Source organism: Metarhizium acridum, assembly GCF_019434415.1.
Source record: "Metarhizium acridum strain ARSEF 324 chromosome Unknown scaffold_347, whole genome shotgun sequence".
Lineage (NCBI taxonomy): Eukaryota > Fungi > Ascomycota > Sordariomycetes > Hypocreales > Clavicipitaceae > Metarhizium > Metarhizium acridum.
In genome coordinates this window covers 475,539-501,681 of record NW_027094028.1, presented here as the reverse complement: position 1 = coordinate 501,681, position 26,143 = coordinate 475,539, and the positions used below count along the sequence as shown (strand labels likewise).

The 26,143-nt window shown below is 44.2% G+C and overlaps 5 protein-coding genes across 5 annotated transcripts; 4 read left to right on the top strand and 1 right to left on the bottom strand.

Annotated features, from left to right (window-relative positions):
• The first annotated feature begins 450 nt into the window (after positions 1-450).
• Positions 451-7,001, top strand: J3458_015229 (uncharacterized protein). The gene is made up of 2 exons (XM_066120733.1): positions 451-5,152; positions 5,258-7,001. Exons 1-2 carry the CDS (start codon positions 973-975, stop codon positions 6,649-6,651), a joined length of 5,574 nt encoding a protein of 1,857 aa, XP_065974325.1. The 5' UTR covers positions 451-972; the 3' UTR covers positions 6,652-7,001.
• Positions 7,002-13,717: 6,716 nt separating this feature from the next.
• J3458_015228 (uncharacterized protein) lies at positions 13,718-15,245 on the top strand (the record flags this gene model as incomplete). The annotated part of the gene is made up of 2 exons (XM_066120732.1): positions 13,718-13,879; positions 13,957-15,245. 2 exons carry the CDS (start codon positions 13,718-13,720, stop codon positions 14,245-14,247), a joined length of 453 nt encoding a protein of 150 aa, XP_065974324.1. The 3' UTR covers positions 14,248-15,245.
• J3458_015227 (uncharacterized protein) lies at positions 14,295-16,314 on the bottom strand. Its single transcript, XM_066120731.1, has one exon. It carries the CDS (start codon positions 15,529-15,531, stop codon positions 14,641-14,643), a length of 891 nt encoding a protein of 296 aa, XP_065974323.1. The 5' UTR covers positions 15,532-16,314; the 3' UTR covers positions 14,295-14,640.
• A 793-nt stretch (positions 16,315-17,107) lies between these two features.
• J3458_015226 (putative NRPS-like protein biosynthetic cluster) lies at positions 17,108-18,738 on the top strand (the record flags this gene model as incomplete). The annotated part of the gene is made up of 2 exons (XM_066120730.1): positions 17,108-18,602; positions 18,677-18,738. 2 exons carry the CDS (start codon positions 17,108-17,110, stop codon positions 18,736-18,738), a joined length of 1,557 nt encoding a protein of 518 aa, XP_065974322.1.
• A 5,735-nt stretch (positions 18,739-24,473) lies between these two features.
• Positions 24,474-25,992, top strand: J3458_015225 (putative secondary metabolism biosynthetic enzyme; the record flags this gene model as incomplete). Its single annotated transcript, XM_066120729.1, has 2 exons — positions 24,474-24,531; positions 24,785-25,992. 2 exons carry the CDS (start codon positions 24,474-24,476, stop codon positions 25,990-25,992), a joined length of 1,266 nt encoding a protein of 421 aa, XP_065974321.1.
• Between the last annotated feature and the right edge of the window lie 151 nt (positions 25,993-26,143).

Genomic DNA, 26,143 nt, shown 5'->3' with positions numbered 1-26,143 from the left:
GACAAGGGCCCACGTTGGCATCGGACCTACCATGGGCTACATTGCATTGTTTTGGTCCTCCAACCGTTATCCACAACTCGAGGCTGTTCGCGAAAATAGCCTCACAACTCCAGCTTATTGGCCACTAATAAACGCTGATTAAATTCGGGACTGAAATTCGAATATTACGGGGAAACATACGCCTATAAGCATGGGAAGTAAAACGCTGGCAGTTACCACCAGCTGCCACCAGCTGCCACCAGCTAGGCAAGCGCCGGTGGTAGCCATGGTATAACTTCACTTTCGACTCACTTTGGATTCACAAACAATTGCGTGAGCACTTGTAAACGGTCGAATTTAACTTCATAATATTTGCAGTGAACGGGCTGCCTCACGTGTCCAGTAGCTCACAGTTCCCATTAGGTTAACAAATTTTTGCTAACTGCTTTTCTCTTCAACACAAACACACACCCACACACAAAAAAAAAATCACCTTTCTCTATCCTTTTCTTTCTGAAAAATTCCATCTAGCTTTCGTAGCAAAACTTTAATCCCTACAAGCTGACCGTCTCTCGGACTGAAAATCTACCAGCACTCATCTCGCCGTAGATCGGCATGGACAAACGGTATTTGGTTGGCCCAATATTGAGCGGCCATCGTAACCCATACTGACATCTGGATTCTTGCAGTCAATCCCTTCAAGGGGCTGTAGACGAAAATCACCACTCTGACATATGCTGGGCGTTTAAGCGAACTGGTACTTGCAAGTTTGACAAACGATGCCGCTATCAGCATCCGGTTACCTCCTCGAAGTTGGCCAAGGAGACTCCAAGCGAACTTACAGATTTCTTTGACAACAATGGACTTGGAGTCTCCACACAGAGAATTGATGGCAAACTGCGCGAGTGGAAGTGCCTACTTGGCAATGGAGTCACCATCTCACGCCCGCCGCCGGCAGTCGTGAGCCGATTCTTTAAACTGGGCCTAGAGCTCATGGAAGGGGATGTCGGTTCCTCGCAAGAGGTTATTAAGCGACTCGCAAACGATCAAGGCCTTCCATTTATAAAGGACGTTGTCGAACGACATCTTGCTGTGGCTCTTCAGATGGGCCCCAGCATCACCTTCTGGACCACAGAAGTGAAGCCACTGTTCCAGTTGATCACTCACCCCCGGGTTATCGACTCGTCCGTTCTGGAGCAAGAGGTTGTGACTATATTCAACTTTATTCTTGGAGTTGGAGGGTCTCGCATGAATCGACTCTTTGGATACCTGGCGCTGCTCGTGACAAAGTGGCCCCATGAAACTGATACCACATCCAAGATGTCGGTGGTAGAACTTTCACTCGCAGTCTTGTCCAAAGTTCTCGATTGCAATACTTCCAACATTGTCAACCAGAGCTTCGCTATACTAGCCACCCAGTTTGCAGAAACAGTTGCCGCAATCTCGGATGAGCAGGAAACGTTTGCTACCCTACAGTCTGTGAAGTACATCGATTATATCAGGCGACGGCTGCAAGTCGGCGAAGACATTCCCGAAATGTCGGATCCGCCAAGGGACCCTGTTGTGAGAGAGGAATTTGTCCTGCGCAGAGACCTGCCTGGGACCTTGTCGGCCGAAGGGCCAAGGCACGACAACGATTTTACAGATATATCGAAAATCAGCATTCTACCAACCTGCGAAGAAATCACGTCGCCGCGAGCAGAGTATCTCCCCACCAACGATAGTTCTCAGTGGCACATTGGCGGCATTCGCGGCCGTCTCGACAGAGAATTCCGCCTCCTGCGCGAGGATACTGTCGGCCAACTCAGAGACACAGTGAGAGATGTACTTGAGCACTTGAGATGCCCCCAGGAGGCGCACAGCGCGGTCAAGAACACCCTGAGAACATATACATACGAGAACCCCGTCCCGATGAAGGTCGACTTTCGTCGGAATGGTGGTCTCGAACTGCACGTTCGTTGTAGCCAGTTGATGGCTGCCGCTAAACTTACCAAGAAACAACGAGAAGAGTGGTGGCAACGCAGTCGTAGGCTCCAGGCTGGTGCACTCGTCTGTGTGATTTCCGCCTCCGGTCAAGTCCAGTTCTTTGTTGTTTCTCAGTCTACATTGAGAAGCCAGAGCGAGCCACGCTTTCCACCGCCAAAAGACAAAATAGCAAGCACTGATGAGGGAGACCACCAGCAAGTTTGGACCCTATCAGATGATCCAGACTACTTGTTTGTTACTCTGAGACTTGTCGAGGATAAAGTCGAAGATGTGAAGGAATTGCTTCAGTGGTATGGTGTCGTCAGCAACCACCACCAGCAACGCTACCTTGTCGAGTTTCCCGGTGTTCTCCTCGACTCGTTTAGGCATACACTAGCAGCCCTTCAACAGATGTATAAACAGCAAGATATGCCTTTCAGTCAGATTTTGGCACCTGCTTCAAATGCTGGGGCTGAGGTGGTCATCGAGCCAGCTCTCTACGCCAGGAAGCCGGGGTTCTATTTTGATCTTAGCTGTCTCCAGGACGGCCTTGTGGTGTCTCCTACAAACCTACCAGATTCTATTGAACTAGCGGCGGTTTCAACTCTTGATGCAACGCAATCAGCTGCGATTTTGAACACCCTGTCGAGAGAAATTTCTCTCATTCAGGGTCCACCCGGGACTGGCAAGAGCTACACCGGAGAGAAGATCATCCAGGTGCTGCTGGGGAACAAGAAAAGGGCCAAGCTAGGACCGATTCTATGTGTATGCTACACAAATCATGCTTTGGATCAACTGCTTGAGCACCTTTTAGATGCTGGAGTGAAAGGCGTAATACGAATGGGCTCCCGGTCAAAGTCGGATAAAATGGCAAATCTCAACCTGCAAAACATCGTCAAGCTTTTTGCAAAAACAAAAGAAGAAGCGGCAAAGCTAGGTCGAGCCGAGAGCGGTATAAAGCAGGTTATCCAAGACGTCAGTCGTTCTCTTCGAGAATTGGCGGACTGCGAATCATGGGGCTCCCTCAAAGCATTTCTTCTGGAGAACTATCCCCATCAATATGAAAGTATCTTCCCATCAGAGGAAGATGGGTGGATTGAAGTCACGCGCCACAAGCCGGAACAGAGATTTGAAAGATGGCTGCATACAGGAGACGATGCTGACGCTGTGCCGAGAGATATTTCGATCCTGGAGCAATCAGATTTGTGGGGGATGAACCATCCTGAGAGGCTGATTTTATTTGAATACTGGATGAAAAGAATCAGAGATCCCATTATACGTCTGATTTCTGAGCTTCATAACGAGTACTCGGGACACATTGAGGAGCGATCCAAGGTCGGCAACGACTTGAGCCTTCGCTGCCTTCAGCAGGCCAACGTTATAGGCCTTACAACGACTGGCCTAGCCAAGAATATAAAGCTCCTCCGCCGTTTAAGAAGCAAAGTGCTGCTTTGCGAAGAAGCAGGCGAAGTACTGGAAGCTCACATATTGACGGCCCTGCTTCCGTCGTTGGAGCATGCAATCCTGATTGGTGACCACCTGCAGCTTCGCCCTCAAATCAACAACTATGAGCTGCAAAGCACCAACCCGTGCGGTGTTCAGTACTCTTTGGACATGTCACTATTTGAGAGACTAGTCATACCGCCGCATGCTACGGATCCCCGTTTCCCATTCAGCTCTTTGGAGACACAGCGTCGGATGCACCCATCGATCTCGGCGCTCATCAGACCGACGCTGTATCCGGATCTTAACGACTCCGAGGGCGTCCATATGTATCCGCAGGTGGTTGGCTTGAAGAAAAGACTGTTCTGGATGCATCATGAACAACTCGAAGCCGGGGCCTCTGTGCACGATCCATTGAATACATCTCACTCCAACGACTTTGAAGTGGAGATGACAACGGCGCTTGTTTCTCATCTTGTCCGACAGGGCGAGTACCAACAAGGGCAGATAGCGGTGTTGACTCCATACCTTGACCAGCTTCACAGGCTTCGTCACCGTATGGCTTTGATATTTGAGATTTCCCTGAATGAAAGAGACCAGGATGAGCTGGCGGCCTTGGAGGTTGACACGGATCTTTCTTCAAAGCCGGGCCCACCAAATGCGAGCAAAAGCTCTCTTCTCAAAACCATCAGAATCGCCACTGTTGACAACTTTCAGGGCGAGGAAGCCGAAATCATTGTCGTCTCGCTCGTCAGGAGCAACACTCAAAACAGATGTGGGTTTCTCAGCACGCCCAACAGAATCAATGTGCTCTTGTCTCGGGCAAAACATGGAATGTACATCATCGGCAACTCAAACACATACAGAAGTGTGCCCATGTGGAATGACGTGATCAACATTATGGACGCACAAGGAAACATTGGCACTAGCATCCAACTTCAGTGCCCGCGCCATCCAGATACACCGATCCTGGTAAGCCAGCCAGACGACTTCCTTCTGTATGCGCCAGAGAGCGGATGCAATCTTGCTTGTCGAATGAGGCTTAAATGCGGCCATTCCTGCCTGGGCCGGTGCCATTCCGAAATCCTTCACAATGCTGTCAAGTGCCGGGAGCCATGTCCACGCTCAATGAAGGGTTGTGATCACTCATGTCCCCAGCGGTGCGGCGACCTCTGCCCGCAAATGTGCCCGTTTCTGATGAAAGACGTCAATATCACATTACCCTGTGGGCATGAAGTCAAGGACGCGCGATGTTGGGAGGTGCAGGACCCTACGCCGATCAAGTGTGAAATGCGGGTTACCAAAACCGTCCCCGGGTGTGAGCATGAGGTGGTGGTTGCGTGTTGGCAGGACGTAAACCGAGAGAATTACGTTTGTGATGCTTCTTGCGGCGGGCATCTTCCATGCGGACATGATTGCAAACAACCCTGTTTCGACTGCAACATTCGAACGAACAACATTGTCATTCGCACCATGCACAAGCCCTGTAAGCAGATATGCGGCCGGGGCTTCTCGACATGTCGACACAAATGCGGCCAGATGTGCCATGAAGGGAAACAATGCCCTCCATGTGAGGAGCCCTGCGAGGTGCGTTGCGGGCATTCGGAATGCAGCCGATTGTGCCATGAGCCCTGCGTGCCGTGTGCGGAAGGAAAATGCCAGTCTTTCTGTCCACATGCCGAGTGCTCCATGCCCTGTGCTGTACCCTGTGACTGGGTACCATGTTCAAGACGATGTGACAAGATGCTTGGCTGCGGACATCGATGTAAGTTGAGCTCTTCTCCAAGGGTGTTGTTGTATACCAGTTTAGGGAGCAGGCCTGTTATTGCTTGTATTGCCACGTTCCATACTAATAGAGAATCTCCATTAGGCCCATCGCTCTGCGGCGAGCAGTGCCCAGACATCAAGTTTTGTCAATCCTGCGCCCCTGAAGACATCAAGTCTGTTTGTGTGGACTTTCTCGAGATGAAGGAATACCGAGACATCGACCTCGACCAAGATCCATGCATCTTTCCCGATTGCGGCCATTTCCTGACTGTGGCCTCCATGGATGGTCAAATGGACATGATGTCGCATTACGACACGGATGAGAATGGAATGCCGGTCGGTATCTACAAAAAGTCGGAACCATTCTCGATGGACGGTGTCGGAGTGAGGGTTTGCGCAACGTGCAGAGGGTCGCTTCGGAACATTGCAAGATACGGCCGAATCGTACGCCGCGCCATTCTCGACGAGGCCACAAAGAAGTTTATTTCCTGGTCGCACAAGCAATACGGACTGCTTTCCTCCAGGTACTTGCTGGAGCAAGAAGCCCTCAGCGACGCCGGCGTCTTGGGCGCCGTCACAGCACGCGCGAAGCCCAGACGCTCAAAGTCTTCAGTGTTGCGATTTATGTATCTGGATTGCCTGGAGGAACACGTCCTAAGCGAGCGGTACGGCGAATTGCTCGCAACATGGATGGATATTCGCCTTTTTGCCAACGATGTCAAGGTAGATGAGCAGCCCTTCCAGCGAGTCGCCGACCTGGTCCGCCATGCCAACCGCCAGCACAAAACAAACAAGGAGTTCAAGTTTGACGAAACCGTCATTCAGATGAAGGGCTACATTCTCGCACGCACCTTGCTCCTCAAGTGCGAGATGGAAATCCTGAGCGACTTCTTCGCCAGATGCAACGGCAGGGCCCGGCTGCCCTTGAAATTTGTCCTCGACTTCACACAACAGTTTCGGGATTGCGAGGAAGTGATCCAGCTCGCGAACAAATCAGTGCACCCCAAGGAAGAGGTCCAGGCGCTCATATTCGAGGCCCAGCTTTGCGCGCTGTCGTGCAAGGTCGATGCTTGCTCGGTGCCGCCGGGTTTCGAAGGAGGCGCTGTCCCGGGCAAAGATGCCGTGCGGGCGTATGGGTATGCGCTCCTGGAGAGAGCCAGGGAGATGTCTCAGGTGTACCCGTCTACCATGATATTCGCCGGCGAGATTGACGCTGTCGCGAGCTCTCTCGATGGGTCGTACCGGCCACTTAGCAAAGAGGAGATGCGCAATGTTGTCGAGGCCATGGCTGGGGATATCGGCACGGGGGGCCGATGGTATTACTGCGAGAACGGCCACCCTTTTACGATTGGAGAATGCGGGAGGCCCATGGAAGAAGCGCGATGCTCCGAGTGTGGTGCTCAAATCAGCGACCGGAACCACAGGCTAGTGGCGGGAGTGGGCGAGGCCACTGAGCTCAATGAGATTACGCGTGGAATGGAGAGAATAGTGCTATAGATCGTCAGTTGCTATTTTGTTGTGTTCTGGAATGTAGGGTGGGTGCTCGGCGAGGTGGAAGGGTTGGGATGGTGGTTGATGTCGGACATCTGGAGAGCAACACGGAGGAAAGTGTGGTAAGAAGAAAGGGGTTGGGCTGACCGGGTGGGTTGGTTGGTTGTGTGTCTGTGAGGTGAGAGACTTGAGAGATGCCGGGTTGGATGGAGGTCGGAGAGGAAAGCGGCGAGGAGTACGGCTCACTCATTTCAACACTCTCGAATCTACCGCACAAAGTACCGCCCCCCTCTGGATTTTTGATTCGCGTTGCTAGGATGCGAAAAGGAACTTGCCTTGTATGTAGGTATTATCAGAATAAAGTGTACAGTATACTGTAGAGTCTTGAATGCACAAACCGCTATTGCATGCACTTTGTTCCGAAGCACGAAGAACAAACCACCGGCCACATCAGGAGACGACACGTTGAATTCTATAAAGAAAACGGTTATAAAGGTAAATTACTTAATTAACGCTCTTAAAAAATACCTATTATAATTTAATAATAGGGTTTTTTACCTAATAGTATATTACTTTATAAGGCTTATAGCTTTAAAAAGAAATTATATTATTTATAATAAGAAACTCTTAACTATTATCTCTTACTTAAAAGCTTAATTAATAGAACTTTAAAGTATTATGTAATTACTTACTATTCTTATAAATTATAAAAACCTAAGATACTTTACCTTATTAAAGAAAATATTAAAGAGATAAGTATATTAGATAAAGATACTTTTCTTATTTAACTTTTACCTTTATTATAAACCTAAAATATAAGCGTAATACTTTAATATACTCTCTTAAAGAGACTAAAACTAAAATACCTTTTTACTATACTTTAATAGTATTATTTAGCTAATAAATATATTACTTATATTATTAGGTAATCTAGCTTTAACCGCTAATAATAAAGAAAAGGTTAATAAGACTATTAATTCCCTATTAAGAATAAAGATATTTAATAATTATTACCTTTAAAGCTTATAAGACTAAGGTTAACGTAAAAATAAGGTAATAGTATATTAAATTAAAGTTATTTAAAAGAATACTTAAAGGTTTCTTAAGAAGGTAAATATACGAGAATAAATTATAAACTATACTCTTTTTATACACGAAACGCTATTATTTTAAGGCTATACCTAAACCTTAAAGTAAGAGCTACTTATAATAATACTTATATAACGCGTGTATAACTCTTTAATAGTAAGCTACCTTAAAAAAAATAATACCTTTAAGTTACTTTAATAGAACTATTATTAGAAAGAGATATCTTAAAATATTACGTGGTTTATACGTAATTACTATTATTATAAGGGATATAAGAGTAGGTAGCTTTAATAGAGACTCCTATAATTAATTTTAATTATAAATAGGTATTAGTTATAGATTTTAATTAACTTTATAATAGACCTTTTTACTTATAAGAAAGGGAATACTAAATACCTAATAATTATTATAGATTAATTATTTAAATACATGTAATTAAAGGCTATAATATTAATAGAGGCTAAGGCGTATACGAAATGTTTTAAGTACTACTAGTAGTAATTTTATAAATTCTTAAAATAAATTATTATAAACTATAGGTTAAATTAGCTTAATAAATTTTAAAATAATACTTTATAAACTTATAAAGATAACCTAGCTTCTCTTTATAACGTATTACTTATAAATAAATAGTAATATAAAACGCGTAAACTAAAAGATATAGGTAATTCTTTAAGTTATAATCTTATTTAAGTAATTTAATTAAATAGAATATCTTATAGCTTATTAGTTAGCCTTAAATAACTAAGACTTAATTATAATTAAAATAAGCTTAAATAAAGCCTTATATAAATTTAATATAACTATAATTTAAAAGCTACCTTATATATAAAAATTAAAGACCTTAATAAAGGGAAGGGTAATAGTATTTATTAATTACTTATAAGAAGAAATAAACCTAGCTTAAGCTATAATTACATTTACCTAATAATATACTTAAAACTTAATAAGTAAATAATAGTGCTTAATAGAGAAGTTTAAGATTAAAGATAATACTTAATTAAATCTATAAAATATTAAAATAAATTAATTAAGTAAAAAGCTAGATTAAGTTATAGTAAAATATAAGGTTATAAACGTATTAACGTTACTTATAATAAGGCTAAACGTTTTAAGTAGTATTTACCTAGTATTTCACGTTAATCTTCTAAAACGTATAGCTTATAACCCGCTTTTATTTTAGGAGTTATAAGACTTTAAATTAAGCCTTAAGTTAACGTAAACGAATAATAAGGTAAGCGGTTAACTAGTAAAAGAATTTAAGGTAAAGAAAATCCTTATAGTCAGAGCTCTTACGAATATAGTAAATACAAGTGTATTGTGTATTGTATTTTGTATTGTATTGTATTTTCGTGTATTGTATTTAAATACATTACATTACATTACTAAAATACTTATAAATGTATTTTAAGTAAAAAAGACCCTTGTTTTTTTAACTTAGAATTATAAGGCTAATTATAAGGGTTATAAGGGAAAATTTTATATCATTAAAAAGAGCTAAATTAGCTCTTCAAAATGCCCCACTTTTCACTATTATAAGTTACTATATTAAAAAGTTATAAGCAATTGAAAATTTGCCCCGCTTTACTTACTTTTTATTTTAAGACATAACTTTAAAGCTTAATATCTCGCTTAATATCCACATTTTAAGGTTAATTTTTAAAGATTTAAAATTACGTGACTTTTAGCTTTATTTTAATATATAATATGCTTATATAAGCATTTATTTATAATATTAGATATTTTTTAGCCTTATAATACATTTATAGGTATTCTTATCTTGTAATGTATTGTAATATATTACATTACAATACAATACAATACAGTATAGTAACAAATACAAAAAATACAATACATTTAGAGGTCTGCTTATAGTAAAGAACGCATTAAGGAGAGGTAAGAAACGAAAAGCCTACGTAAAATAGGTAGGTTATATGTAGCTAACCTAGGAGCTATTAGAAAACGTACGGGAGATAGTAGTATTATAATCGCGTTCGCCTAGTAACGTGCCTAGAACTTAACAAGCAAATAACGGCGCCTAGTAAAGAAGTTTAAGATTAGAGATAATACCTAGCTAAACCTATAAAATATTAAAATAAATTAGCTAAGTAAGAAGCTAGATTAAATTATAGCGAAATATAAGGTTATAAACGTATTAACGCTACTTATAGTAAGGCTAGACGTCTTAGGTAGTATTTACCTAGTATTTCACGTTAATCTCCTAGAACGTATAGCTTATAACTTACTCTTATTTTAAGAGCTATAAAACTTTAAATTAAGCTTTAAGTTAACGTAAATAAATAATAAGATAAGCGATTAATTAATAAAAGAATTTAAGGTAAAGGAAATTCTTATAATAAAAAACGTATTAAAGAGAGGTAAGAAATAAAAAGCCTACGTAAAATAAGTAAGTTATATATAGTTAATTTAAAAGCTACTAGAAAATATATAAGAGATAGTAATATTAAAGCGTTTTAAAAACTAATAGAGAAATATAAGGCAGAATAATAGCCTTATACCGCCTTCACGTTACGCTTAAACTATTATAATTATAATAGTACCTATATAAAAAAAAAAAAAAAAAAGAGTAATAAGAGCTTATAATAAGTTAAAATAAAGGTAATAAAAATAATACTATAATTTAAAAGCCTTAAATTATATAAGTAAAGAGACTATAAGGGGCTAGTAAATTTTTTTAGACTAATTAATTATAAATATTATAATTAAAGAATATATAAAAAAAAAAAAACACCTTATTTAACGGGTAATTAACGTAATTAAAAGAGCTAATATATAGCTAGCTTAAATATAAAACGTTTACGTAAAGTAAAGTTTAAATTACTAAAAACTAATAATAATAAAGGGAAATAATTCTTATTAGTTAAGATATAAGATAAAATAAACTACTAGTAAAAAGTAATAAAGACCTTTATTAAAGTAAGAAGAAGTAATGCTAAGAGGGAGCTATTAGAGTCTTTAGCCTTAAATTAAGCGAATAAGAAAGAGCTTAAATTAAATATGTTAATAGAATTAATACACTTAATAGGTAAGTAAACCTTTAATAAGAGGCGCGTAAACTAGAATTAAATTAAAGGCTTAAAGTAATATTAATAAAAGTAAAACTATCAATATTAATATTATTAACGCGCGATAAGAAACCCTAATAGAATAATATATTATAAGTATAGGAGCTAGTTTTATAAGAGAAAAAGCTATAAGATAAAGCTTAATTAAAGGTATTTTAGGAATAATTAAAGGCTTTTCTCTTATACTTATTCTTACTTTTATTTATTAATAAAGAATTATTAAAATACTAGTTTTAATTAATATTAAACTCTTCCCCCTTAAAGAGACGCTATAGCTTTAAGATAAGCGTAATTAGTTACCTAGTTATAAAAAATAAGAGTATATTTAAGCGAGAAGTAAAGGTAATTAACTATTAAGTTATAAAAGGTAAAAGCGTAATTAAACGGGAAATAAAGGTAACTAATAGTATAATAAAACTAATAAAAGAAAGATTTTTAACTAAAATAAGCTTATTAGAATTATTAAGGGATTATTTAAGAAGCTAATAGTAAGTAATAAGATTAAGAAGAACGAAAGAAAACTCTAATAAGATAGTATTAAAAGCGTAAATAAAACGCTAGTTATAACTAGTAAGGGATAAGCTAGTAAATTTAATTACCCTTTTAAGATAAGCTATTTATATAATATATTCTTCGTAGTTAATACGTTAATTATTAATAAGCTAGTTAAGAGCCTAAGTAATACTAGCTTAATTACGGTAAAAATCTATAATTATTACTTAATAGCTAGAATTCTAGTAAATAATAGCGCTCTTATAATAAATAATAAGCGTAAGGGATATACTAAGAATAATAGCTTACTAGGCTATAAATAATAAGTTTTAATTAGACTTAATAAAGGAGTTAATCGTTTAAATTAAATTAAAATTAACGCGAGTATAAGTAAGTATAAACCAAAATTTTTTTATTATAAAGAAGAACTTACGCGAGAACTTAGCCTAAAAAGCCTTAATATTAGCGCTCTTTTTAATAGCCTTAATAGTAATATAATTATTATAAGCGGTAATACGCTTAACTTTCTTCTATTAATAGTAAAGCTTAAAATTTACCGCGTAAATATATAACTTTTAATTACACTATTAATAAGTATTATAGTAGAGTTAATATATTATATTAGAATTAAAAGTATATTTATAATAGCTAGTATTTAAAAGTTAATTTTAATATTACGTATAAGGGTTAATAAGCTTCTTACTATTAGAAATCTCGTTCTTATTAAAGTTACCTTTTATAATAAAGTTACTTAAATAGCGCTTAAAGCGTAGAGTAAAAGAGGGTAAAAAAGTGCTAATAATACTAGCTATATTATTATCTTTCTTTTTTTAAATTAACGCGAGAATAAAGAGATTAGTTTAAAAGCTTAATAAATAAATTCTATAGAAAAACACGTGTAATAAGATTTAAAATTATTCTAAGAAAGGGGTAAGAATAAGGGATTATAAAGAATAAGAAGAAAATACTATAAAAGATTTATTTTATACTTAACTTACCTTACTTTTATAAAGAAATAAAAATAAATAAATATAAAAGATAAAATAAGAGTATAATATACCTTATATAGCTATTAGCTAGATACTAAAAGAGCTTAGGTAAGTAAAAGGGTATATTATAGGCTTAAGCTAATAGCTTAAGCTTAGGTTAAACTTAATATAAAGGTAGCTTAAACTTAACTTAAATAATTTATAAGTTAAGTAAAGATATAAAGGGAAGTAAAAAGAGGGAAACCTTTCTTTCTCTTTCTCTTTCTTCTTAAGTTTATTTTTACTTTTTAAAGACGTATACTTATAATAGTATAGTATAGCTAGTCCTTAACACTCTTCTTTATTAATTATATATAATAAGGTATTATTATCTCTTAAAGATATCTTAAAGCCCTTTAACTTAATAATTAAAGCTAAGTATTAAGAAATTAATTAAAGTATAAATCTTAAAGTATAAAATAAAAATAATACTTCTCTTAATATACTTAATATATTAATTATTATTACGCGCTTAAGAGATTAAATTAAAGCTTAATTATTAAGTTTAAGTTTAGCTTTAATAAGTTTTACGTTAAGAAAACCTTACCTAGTTAATTTAATATTAGCTTAAAATACTCGTATATAAAAGAGATAATATATGAAGTATTTAATATTTATTATATTACGTATATAAGTTAAGAGAAATATTTAATTAATTAAAAGAGAGTTATTATAATAAAGAGAAATATAATAAAATAATTATTATAATTAATTATTATATAACTTAATAAATATACTCTTAAAGTAATTATATTTACCTTAAAGGTAATAAGTAATTTAAGTATTCTTAAATTAAATAATAATATACTTAACGTAAATAATATAAAAATTAATATTTTAAAATAAGAAGATAAGGTAAAACTTAATAAATATACTTAAATATACTCTTAAATTAATTATATTTATCTTAAAAGGCTAAAGTAATAAGTAAGTTAAATATTCTTATATTAAATAATAATATACTTAATATAAATAATATAAGAATTAATATATTTAAATAAAGAGATAAGATATAACTTAATAAACTCTTATAAGATATTAATTAATAATAATAAAGGTTTTAAGTTATACTTATATAAGTATTATATAAAGTAAAGTATAATACTTTAATACTTAATTAATAATAATAATTATTATAATTTAATATAAAGAAAGTAAGCTATATAAGTCTTATTTAAGTACTTAAAAACACCTAATATTTTTAATAAATAATTATAAGTACCTTATTTTCCCTTATAAATCTATTTAAGTCTTTTTTTCCTACCTATACCTACCTAAAGCCTACGGGTAAGCAACCTACACGGGTACCCGTGGACCTTTTACACCCTATAAATGGGCTATCATATCACCCTGCATCTAGACAGCGCGACCCGCACAATGGTCGATGAATTCGCCACCAGCGCCTTTCTTAGTCACAAATTAAAAAATGGACGTCATGTACTTGTGGTCCCCATCTCTGAGAGCGCCATTGCCAGTGCCACCAGTGACAGTCTAGTGACTCTGGCTGAGCGGGCTGGATGGACTGTGGAGCGAATGCAGGTGAGAATATGCATACGACGATCCCTTTGCCAGTTTTAGGCGATTGATTCCACGAGGACCAATCTGATGAATCTTAGCTTCCATTTTCCGCACTTGGCGAGCTGGACGAGGTCGCAGCTGTTGGAACTGCAGCAGCGGCCGTACCCATCAGAGCTTTAGACAGGCTTTCAACGGGAGACAAGTTGGTCTTCCCGGGATCTGGAGAGATGTCCAATATCTCTCACCTGGCCAGCCTCATGGACGCCATCCAGCGTGGTAGACAGCAGGACGTAGACGGTTGGTGCTGGAAGGTAACTGGATTTGCCACCGCGAAACAGAAATTCAAGAACGGCTCGACAGCTGTCTCAAATGCTAAGACAACTGTATAATCTTCAAGGTTCTGTACTGGATATGCCGGGAGTCGGAGCTCTGATAGCTTCAGCACTATTGGTACGACAAATGACGGCGACCATATCGGTTGAGTGGCAATTGCTCAACCACGACTATACAAACAACCTCGTGCAAAAATCCTGGGATTCTGGGTTGAGCATTGTTATAGATGAGAAGGAATGAGATTATTTCCACTAAATAGTAAGTCCTTGTTTGAGAGTATCTTGTGTAACTAGAGTGTGGCCTCTATAAGCCATAACATGAAGAGAAGAAAGGGAATAAAGTCAAAGTAGTCCCGGTCTCGTTCGAGTTTCCGAAGAAGTCGCTGTTAACCTCACTAGCTATTGGTCTTTCGGCGCCATAGAGCTCTTTGAGCTATTTCGATGCAAAGTTTATGCACCTTTAACATGCTTCCAACTCGTCATGCTTGCCCCAAATTCGTCCCTCTTGCTACCAGCCTGGAGCAGCAAGGCCACCATATCAGTACGGCCAGTCATCACGGCGCGCTGCAGTGGCGTGTATCCAGCACTGTCGCGAGCATCGACTGATACATGACCATTCTCCAAAAGATATTGAAGCATATCTATGTGACCACCCGCCACAGCAAGATGCAAGAGCGGCTCGCCTGCATCTGGTATGGGTTGGCTGGAACCAGCAGCTAACTGCCGTACTAATTTGTCCACGTTGAATGATCTAGCATTTCTACCGGGGCTATCAACAGCCCGAGTATGTGCATAGCCCTTGGTCGTTACTACCGGGCAACTGCCGCACAGGGGGCACGATGGCACTGGCATTCGTGGTCGTTGCATCACGTCAGGTTCAACTAATGGCAATACGGAGCCAATTCGTGCCGCTGGGAACTTTGAGCTTGCACTAGTTGGAACATGCATCGCGGTTGGTACCTCAGAGCCTCCCAGAATTCCAGTAGCAGTGCTTGGCACTTGGAACGGGCCATCACCGAGCGTATCTGCTCCGTCACAGGATTCTGGCCATGCTTCAGAGTAGCCGCCCATCCAATCGGCCTCTTGCAACCTAGTGCAAGGCGTCAATAGTTGTGAGTCGATAACTCCAGCGCTGTCCTCTTTGGGAGCTATCGTAATGGTCGGACTGCATTGGGTGTTTTTCGCCTCTGACGAAGTGGACGAAACTGGCGATGTGTGCGTCTGTACGAAAGGAGCCGAGTCTTCGCGGATGCTTTGACATTGCTCGTTACTTGAAGCTCCCTCGCGCATTCGTTGTAGCTCTTCCCTGAGCATCTTGACCTCAATCGCGCGATCCCGCATGTTTCGTCCTGGAAAAGAGACGTCTCAGTCATCTGAGATCAGGATCCAGGGTGCCAATACCTACGGTACGCCCGCTGCGCAAGCCGGTTCTGGATCTTCCTCCGTTCTGTTGAATCCTGAAGGTTTGTCCAGTTCTCATCGGGCTTCATCAATTCAAGATAGGTATCTGGTATATTGTTGTTGCGACGCCTCGGCGCCGTAGTCCCCGGAGGCGCCGCCATGTCAAACTCGTCGCTCCTCTTCAAGCTCGAGCTGCAGATACAAATAAATACAACATTGAATGGTGGAAACGGCAGTGATTGGCAGCCGTGTATGCTTTTTGAAAGATTTGTTGACCAATACTGCGGAGGACAGTCTATTCCTGGCGCCTTTCTGGGTTGTGTCCTGTGCTGTCTGACATTTTATGGTCTGCCTGGTACTTGCCATCTAGCAGTATTTCGCGCTCTGAAATCCAAGGTCGGACCATACAGGTATCATGTACATCACCTATTTGGGAATCAAAGATGCGTAAATGCTGTTGGTTTGGTCGCTGGTGTGCTGTTGGTTGGGTCTGGTATACGTCTGGTCCAGGTTTTTGACCACAGCCTACATATGTAGTCACCACATCATACCCACAGACATATACATGTCAACTGGTACTTCTGTACGCAGTCATTAGCACTAGCAATGACAGGCAGCTTGGCACGGACACATCTCAGTCAAGAAAATTGGCGTATAAACCTGGGATAGATCTGTGCCATAGAGGCAGCAGGAAAGAGAGTGATGCTTGCAAGATGGCTGTTTGCGCTGCCTCGTCATATTATGGTCACAACAGGCGACAAAAGGAAAGAGTCTGGTACGTCCTGTGGGCAGGACGTATAGTAATCTGCATCATCCGTGGGCCGAGCCAGGCCGATGTAACACAGGGTGGCATCATGAAATGCACACAGCCCCAGAAAATCGTTTGCTAACAAACAACCTTACTACCAGACCAGACCAGGACGCGGCTCGGCTGAAGATTGGGGCAGTCTGGTGTCTCCGTGTCTCCGCCAAGGGCTCAGTTGGCTGCCAGTGATTGAATTAAGTCTGGTATTCAATGTTGAGGGTCTATTTGGCCACCCCTATGGCGGAATTGGCCACGATTTGGCGACTTTTGGCTGCGACCCCCTAGACCGGGTCCCCAGAGTGGTGGCCAAATAAACCTTCAAGTGCTCCATTGAATTGTTCGTCTCCAAGCAGCCTGCGTGGCTGGGTCGTGCCAAAGTTGGTACTGGTGGGTGGGAGAGTAAGCATTCTAAACCTCCATGTCGATTAATGCCAGTAAGCAGCAGAACAAGAATTACTACACCAGCCTATTCCATATTCAGCGTCAATCTCTCTGTCGTCACCAAAAGGGCATGGGCTGCTTGCTACTTCTGCCATGAAGCTTTCCAGCTTGTAAAAACGGTCCGAGTAAATGAGCTTTCGAGAGCTAAAAAGATGGACGGATGGATAGTCGCTTGTATTGCACAGTCTTTTAAATAACTCCATCTCTTTACCTGTGTATTGTGCGATTTGGTTCAACTCTGACCCGAGAACTACATCTTACCTGTTCATCATGGCCAAGTCATCGAGCACATCCTTAAAACGCGACACTTGGCACCTTCCCGTCATTGAAAATAGCACATCCTTGACTGATGGTCTTGGTGGTGTTTCTATTGCGACTATAGTGAAAGTTGCCTGGGCTGTGCTGATTTGGCACTACACAGGATCTGAGAACGTCAGCTTCTTGTCAATAAGCACGGCAGATGATGAACAACAGTATTATCCGTGCACGGTGCTTGTCCACGGTGACTCGCAGATTTCCGCCTTGACGATGCAGGTTATGCAGAATGTGAAGGAAAACACATCAACAGAAACATCTACCGATTCAACTCCATTTTTGCCTAACGAATCGCCACTCTTGAACACCTTCACGACACTCAAAACAGCCAACTGCTCGACACCTGTGACTGAAAGCCCCCCGGACCGCCCGGTCGAACTTTGCATTACTAAAATTTGCAATACACTGGAAATCTCCATTTACTTCAGGCCGAACGCCTTGTCTATGCAATTCGCCGACAGACTTGTTGCGACATTTTCTCATGTCCTTACAACTCTGGCCGGCACCCCCAAGGAGGACACAGTTTCGTCGCTGGACCTTGTGAGCAAGAGGGACAAGACTGAACTTTGGGCATGGAACAAGGCCCAGCTCCCTGAAACCGTTCATGACTCTATCCACAATTTATTTCAGCAACAGGCGGCAAGTCAGCCTCACGCCATGGCTGTGGATGCGTTCGACGGGTGCTTTACATACCGGCAATTGGACACTGCCGCCAATCGTTTAGCGCACGAACTTGTCCGAGAGGGAGTCGGTCGGGACTCCATGGTTCCGCTCTGTTTTGAAAAGTCGTGTTGGGCAATTGTCGCCCTGATGGGAGTGTTGAAGGCTGGTGGTGCTTTGGTCTTTATAGATCCTGCAAACCCCGAGAGCCGGCGCAAAGAGATCATGGGCCAAATTAATAGCAACCTTATAGTTGCGTCTCCCACTCAGGCACACTCATGGGACACTGCGGGCGTCAAGACCATCTCGGTAGATAAAGATCTCGTCAATTCGCTCCCTGACACAAGCGGGCCGCCAAAAACTAGCATGACTCCAGAAGACCTTCTCTATGTCATCTTTACTTCTGGGAGTACAGGAAAGCCCAAGGGCTGTTTAATTGAACACAAGGCCTTCCTCTCTGGAGCAGTACAACATGCTGCCAAGTCAAATTTGACTAGCACTAGCCGCGTGATGCAGCTTGCGTCTTACAGCTTCGATGTTAGCATGTTGGAAATCCTGACCTCATTGATATCCGGTGCCACAGTTTGCACACCGGGTGAGGCCTCCTTGTCCAAAGGTCTAGCCTCGGTCATTAATAGCTACGGCATCAATTGGACATTCCTTACACCCTCTATGGTGAAGCTGCTTTCGCCTGACGAGGTTCCAGGCCTGAAGACACTGAGCTTGGGGGGAGAGCCACTACACAAGGGTGATATCGAGACATGGGCACCATGTCTTCAGCTCATTAACGGTAAGTCCGAGTGTTTTTCAATGGGACGGATTGCGATACAACTAAAATACTACGCCACCCCTTGCACGTTAGAGCTGTGGGTGCAAGGGGTACGATCATCCGAAGGCTGGGAGTCCTTGGGCCAAGCAACTATTAAGCCATTACATTTAGCTAGCTATCTAGTTATGCAGAGCCGTGGTCTGACCTATATGGATTCCGTGTAAGGACCTGTCGTCTTCTATGCCGCTCATCCCTCATCTTCATCTTCATACCCTCTGGTGGAGACTCGTAAAACAGGTGACCACGATCAAAGGGCGCATCCAGCATCAAGCCCTGGAGCGTTTTTACGCGAGAGACAGCTACGTAGCTTAAACCAGTCTGAAAGTCCCGACAGGAGAGATCTGTCACGATGACATCTTCAGTGATGCTCTGCGACTTGTGAACCGTAATGGCGTAGCATACGATCAGGGGAAACTGCGTGCGAGTGCAGAGAGTGCTTCCGATGAGGAAGTCCCTGTCTACTGGGAGAATCGGGACAATCTTTCTGCCATCAGCGGTGGTCAGGAACACAGGTCCACTGTACTTGTCAAACTCCATCATGATAACACAGGGAGGGTCTTGGACTGGGTCAGCCCCCGGTGCCCAGCCGATATCGTAAACGGTACCGCGAGCGCCGTTGCAGAGACCAACTGGCTGCCAAAGGTTAGATGTCAGCATCAGACGGGCGCCAATGCATATAGGGATCTGCTTCGCAAGGTTGCCCGCCTTGTCATCAGGCGCCGCAGCCGCGCCAAGGCCGACATTCTTAGCCTTGACCTGAATGACTGGCCGGCCGAGGCGGTCGAGGTGGTAGTGGTTATATTCGTTCACCCTATCTTTCGTGGCGTATACTCGCAAGGCGTTGGCGAACCTGGCGACCTCCAGATCATCTAGCTTCGCCTGTACTCGACCGGAAAGGAGTTTCCAGGACTCGACTGACAGTTGGAGGAGCCGCAATTCCTCGAGAGCTGTGCGAAACGCCTTCTGATCGTCGCCCCGTTGCCGTTGGACAACCTTCAAGAAGACTGATTTATCGAAGCGTCTATATGCGTTCCTGCCTTTGATCTCCACTCCCTGCACCTCTTTATCGTAATAGAGCGGCTTCTGTAGCACGGGTGGAAGCTGGAAGAAGTCGCCAACCAGAAGGATGTTAAGACTACCAAAGAACTCCTCATTCCTACTCGGGAACGCCTCGCGCAGGCGGTCATCGATCCAAGAAAGCTGTCGCAGTCCCAGCATGCTCTTCTCATCGATGATCAGGTAGTTGATGTCCTTCAGCTTCTTCTGGAGCTGGGCCATGTCAGTGGGCGAGAGGGGCTTGAAGTCCTTGTTGATTGGAAGGTGTAACAGGGAGTGCAAAGTAGTGCCCGATATCTGATTTCCCGCGACGCCAGTGGGCGCGGCACGCCAAACAGGTGTCCCTCTCCCGGCAGCAGCGGCTTGGAGGTGCGCGGAGAGCAAATTAATGAGGTATGACTTCCCGGTACCACCTCCACCATCCACATGGAGCAGCAACTGAGAGGGTTCCTGATTCAGGAAGTGGTCCATCACGGTATCGTATACTAAGCGCTGATCCCGGTTTAGGGAATCTCGAGCTTCCAAGGGCTGATGATCCACATCAAGGTCAAGGCGGTTTGCCGCCTTGCGTTGCTTCCAGTAGTCGCCCTTGAGAATACCGTCATCAGTATACCGTCCAACGTGAGGGGTCCAATCATAATTGATGTCGATGTCTCGGCGGCCGAGCATGTCGATATCCTCTTCCTCCAGCGGGCGGTCGGGAAGCATGCGGGCGAGTTCATGCCAGTCTTCATCCACAATGGGCTCTTCATGGACCTCAAGCTCAAATTCGTCGTCCTCAGCCCTCAATTCATTTGTATCTGGCTCCCCATAATGATCGTCCGCATGGGTGTCACGGTGCTGCTCTCTGCAAAACCTGTACGCAGCCGCGAAGGAATCGAACCGCTGCCCGCCCACGGTGAGCAACTCCTCTGGAGAGCGATGCGGATGAGCCATCATCAATTTAACACGGCAGAAGTCACCAAACTGGGGAGATGCCTCCACGGACCTGTATCGAGGAAAGTAAGACAGGACTCTCTTCTTCGCGTTGGCAGCGAGTCTCCTCCACGTCTTGAGATTATACGATTGCAGGTACTCGAGGTAAGTTGCATCCTCGTGCTGGTCATTTCTCTCGAGATACCTCCTGTAGCTGCCGACGGTCTCGTTGACATCTTCATCCACGCGATACGAACGTGCATGTTGCTCCAAAGGACGGCAGTCGACAGAGACCACCATCCGCGTGCCTTCCTGCAGAGGAATGTTAAGGAGAAGATGGGAAATCTCCTGCGCCGAGTAATCTCTCTCGGCAATCAGCTTATTCATCAGGCGAGAGGAGAAGGATAATAGCGGCTGAAGGTGTGCCGTGTGCGGCAAAACCTGGTCTGCAAGCTTACAGTAAGGCTCAGTCTTCTTCTCAGATTTGCTGCAATACTTGGCAGCGTACGTAATAACCGCCTGTAGGCTGGTGCAAGGAGATATGTCGATATTGGCTAGCCAGCCTAGTATAATGGCGGGATTGAAGTGATTCATGAGGTTGTCATTCCGCGCCGCCTCGAAGACATAGTACGACTTGCCTTCCTTCCTGATCACTGCGGCCAGCTCCCGCAAGGCACGAGGAAAGTCAAAACGACACTCCCGCTCTGGATTGGCCGCATTGGCCGCCTCGATATCTGCAGCAGCGCCTTCCATATCCCTCGCCAGATCAACGGTTCTCTTCCTTACGCGTAAGCAGTATGTGGTATTGCATCTGTGGCGCTGGCAGCGGTTGACGATTTGTGAGAGACGCAGGAATGTCAGTTCTGTACTCAGTGGATCTACGCTCAGGGGGTTACCCTCACCCTGGGGCATAGTCCTAGTCGGCTCAGGATTAATGGCAGTGATGTGGAATCCCCACGTGCGTGCAAAAACATCACGAGCGGCTTCATCCACCATGTCGACTCTTGGGCAATTCTCCATCCAGTACAGGCCATGGTTGTGCGGACTGCCACGCCCTTGCCATTCATACCGATCCCAGTAATCCGTAATGTTGAACTTCTTGCTTAACACGATATCTCGAAAGAAACAGTATCGGCGGTAGAAATGGAAAGCAGCAATGTGAGGATTCTGACGCAAAAGTTGGCGCGAGAGACCCATCCTCTCGGACTCGGACGCAGCCAGCCATTCATCATATCGGGGCATGTGCTGGTAGAGACTCCGCCAGTGTAAATCTGCCGGGCTGAATGTGATGAATGCACCAGGACATCCAAGGTTGTAGGCATAGGCCTCGAGGTCCTGCCTCTTCCTGTTCCAGAAGGGGCGCGTGCCGCGAATAGGTACCGCATGTCTTGTGATTGAGTTGATTAGCACCTGCGCCTCAGGGTCCTCGCTGTGCTCCAGTGCCTGAACAAGCTGCTCCCGTGTGAGCGGTTCATGACTACCATCGTGTTGCTTCACGAAGAATTTGGACCGTGCACGGGCCTGTGACCGCATCAGAGTATTGAAGGCGACGAAGCGGAAGGTCGGGTGGCGTGCAAAACGCCCGTCATGCCAGCGCATCGCGTGCTCGATGTAGTCCTTGTAGTCGATTGACCGTAGCCGAGGCTCAACAAAGTCGGCTCTCCCGTCAGGAAAGAGGCAGGGAAAAGCTAAGGAGAGTAGGGCATGAGAGCGATTGAACTCATTAATGGGTGTGCGCCGTATATTCGGAAGCTGCAGCTCGTGCTGCACCTGCTCCTGGAAGCTTGTGGAAAGCCTTGGTTCAGCTTCTGGTTCTCCGGCAAGAATAGACCGCAGAGCATCGAGCTCCGTGTCCTTGGCCAAAAGGTCCGGCACCGCAGCCTCGTCCTCCAGGTCCGGTTCTGCCTCCTCATCTTCCTCGGGTCCAACTTCGGCAGCCTCCACCTGGCTCTGGGGGATGTCGTCCAGGACATTGCCATCTTGAGGCAATTGACTCAGCCGCTCTTCGTCGATGACGATGCATCGATAGCCAGGATGATGGCGCCGGAGGTAGTTAAGCCATATGGCAACTGGCTGGCGGCGTACACGGAACTGGCGGGTGAATTGCCGGCTAAGGTTTGCATGGGACGACGTATTGGAAGGACGGAGTAATACAGTGTTCAACTCCCGCGGCAAAAGCGGGAGTTGGTTGTACACCAAGCCAACCTCGCGGAGAAAGTGAACAACATGTCCCCGATATTTGTACTGCTGGCCCCGCACAAGCATAATATTCACGTGGACGTGAACACGGCCTATTAAAGACTCTTCAGTAGGTGTAAGCTGAGGCAATTGAGTCGGTACGGAGCCAAAATCCAACTGGTTGTCCACAGAGAAGAAGTACGGCTCTTCAGGGCCGCGTTTATCATCCTTTCGACAGCAACGCGCACAAATGCCATCAGAATCGATCTTCATCTGGAACCAACGCTCTTGACATCGACCACAAAATTGCATTTGGTCATTGTCCAGCTTTGTCCAGAACTCACGGAGGATTGCTTTATCACGACAGGTCAAGGCGCAAGCGTCCAGGTCCCCATTCCACACCGGATCTTGTGCGTGAAATACGGCCGATTCTTCAGGTGGAATCATCACTGGACTCCGGTACCGTCGTGGCGGCCCCGACGATCGAGTTTGCCTTTGAGATTTTTTTGGCCGCCCTCCTGTACCAGGGGCAGGACCACGGCGAGCACGGCGACGAGGCCCTGACTTTCTGGAAGGCTGCCGCGAGCAATAGCGAAGAGGGCTTTCGTCCAAGGCATTGCTATTATCGTTCCCGTCTTCGTCCCCTAGATCGGAATCAGACTCTACCCCTAGGTGTTCGAGGTACTTCCGTGGTCGAGCAGGTGAAAGCAGCAAGTTGAAATAGTCCTCGACGTCAACATCAGATTCAGAGAACTGTCCCCTGTCATCCGCTTCCTTGGTCATTCCATCCCCATCTGGGAGCTCATTTGCCTGTAGTCGATCTTGACTCCCAGCTACGTTCCGTGGTTAGCTTGAACAAACTGCCGGGACCACAGCACAAGGATACCTTCTCCAGGACCATCAGAACCTTCAAAGACGCCGAGTTGAGAGATTGTGGGAGTTAGTGACACAGCCTCCCCTGCACGGCGTCGTGAACGATGGTCGCGCCGAATAGTGGCCTGCTTGGCCCTGGCGCCGGCCTTGGAGGCATCATCTTGCGAGTCCTTCCCGCCCTTGTGGAACCTAACAGCCAGGTAAGAGTAGTCCACACCAGTCGTGCTGCTTCGGACAGTAGATGGATCAGAATGTGAGGCGACAGGATCGGTCGAGGGCGGCACAGGCGGTGAGGGAGCTAGAGCCCGGAAGAGCCGCGAGCTCGCTTGGGTTGGTGGGATCGGCGTCCCCAGCACTATCTGCGGCTGGCTGCCTGGCTCTCCGAACAAACTCCTAGCTGTATGTTGTTGCCGTAGCTTCTCTGGCGATGTAGGTTGGGTTCCAGATCTCTGGTTAGGAGGCGATAGGCCAGCGTCTCTGTCGGTTCTTTTCGGGGCAGATCTCTCAGCTGAGGTAGGACGGACAGCCAGCTTTCTCAATGCAAGGACGGCACCTTTGGACCTGGCACGCTTGATCAGGTTAGGGAGGCATATATAGTATATCAATGGTGTCAGTTACCTCGGAATTGCGGTGGTCCCGGCATTCCAGACAGGTTGTAGTTGGATTGGCAGATTTCCTCCTGCTAACGAAATTACTTGGTGATTTTGTTCGGTCGCAAGACGGGCAATGGACTGCCAATTCAGATCTAGGACTAATATTACCCCTAGAATCATAATCCATACCCAACCATGCGGTACATCTGTTTCAATAATGGAAGAAAGGCTGCTGGCCAAGCAAACGAACAGATCGCTGGGCAAATTTAGCGATTGTAAACGATTGTAAACGATTGTAAACGATTGTAAACAGAGAAGTAAACAAAGAAGCACCGACAGACGGTGGCTGTCCTTTACCCACTTTTCTAGAGCCACCAACCAATCCAGCCTTCTTTCGCGATTTCCCATACAAAATTTGGACCAATAGAAACTTATTTGTCAAGCCTGCACCAAACCCTCATTATTCGGAAAACTTATGGATTAATGTAGAGTCAGCCTTCGGCTGAATTAACGCATATACCTAACTAGGTTATGGCCCAATTGAGTGTTCTGTAGCCGCCGCTGGTGACGCCAATGTTCAACCGGACGCCGACCCAGCGAACATCGGCCGAGCCGTCGGAGGTCTCTGCTGGATTGTTCACGCGAATGACCACAACAAACTCGTGTCCATTGGTGCTGTTGGTGAACTGCTCATCTCCGGCCCCATCTTGGCCCGCGGCTACTTGAACGACCCGTCGAAGACGTCGAAGTCTTTCATTGAAGATCCCCCGTGGTCGACCGAATGGCTGCGAACCATCGGCGCCAAACCCGAGACCTCGATGCGTTTATACAAAACTGGTGATCTTGCCAAGTTCAATAGCGACGGAACTATCCATTTTTTGGGCCGTAAAGATCACCAGGTAAAGCTAAATGGATTGCGTATTGAGCTAGGCGATATTGAACACAACATTGCGCAAAATGAACACGTGAATCATGTTGCCGTCTTCCTGCCGAAATTAGGGCCTTGTAGTGGGAAGCTGGTCGCCGTTCTGAGCCTCCGCACTTTCGCTGTCGAAGCACAACCGGGGCAAAAGGTTGCAGTAGTGAGCACAACTGATCATGAAGCTTTAAGAGACCAGATCGCAAATGTTCGTCAGTTCCTGAACGGAGAAGTGCCTGAATACATGTTTCCCTCAGTATGGATTGTCATAGAAGCTTGGCCTCTGCTTATATCCGCGAAGCTAAATCGCAAACTAGTCATGAATTGGCTGATCTCGATGGACGACTCAACTTATAGGCGGCTGATGAATTTGGGGCTGGAAGACGAGAATGATTCAATCTTGTCTGAGTCTGAGACTACTCTTCGCGCAATTTACAGTCGCATCTTGAATCTGGCCCCAGATCTGATCCCTGTCGACAGGCCCTTCCTTACACTTGGGGGAGACAGTCTCGCCGCAATGAGAGTTCTAGCCCATTGCAGAAAGGCTGGAATCCGTCTCAGATTCGAAGACATCGTCAAAAGTAGTGGTATTCGAGACCTTGCCTTTCGAATTGAACAGGAAAGGGCGAATGAGGGAGAAGACTTTAGCTTGCCAATCAAAGCGTCTCCTGTCCAGTCCATGCTCCTTGGTCCCATTCCACTAGGCGACGATAACATCGGGTTTAGAGAAGCCCCCTGTCAGGTTGTGGTAATCAAAGTAGAGCGAGACATTACCCAGGATTACTTCAAGGCCGCTATTGAAGCGATCGTCTCCTAACATGCCATGTTGCGTGCTCGATTCTCCAGCAGCCCTGGCCACTGGGTGCAGACAACCGAGCCCCAGACGGAGGGATCATTCCACTTCAACGTCTACACTGCGGACAGTGTTGCGGATATCACATGTATTGAACTATCCGCAAGACGACGCT

Coding starts and splice junctions, on each gene's coding strand:
- J3458_015227 (XM_066120731.1), bottom strand. CDS start 15,531: ATGCGGGATCGCGCGATTGAGGTCAAGATGCTCAGGGAAGAGCTACAA.
- J3458_015229 (XM_066120733.1), top strand. CDS start 973: ATGGAAGGGGATGTCGGTTCCTCGCAAGAGGTTATTAAGCGACTCGCA. Junction 5,153..5,257: donor GCTTGGCTGCGGACATCGAT/GTAAGTTGAGCT, acceptor AATCTCCATTAG/GCCCATCGCTCTGCGGCGAG.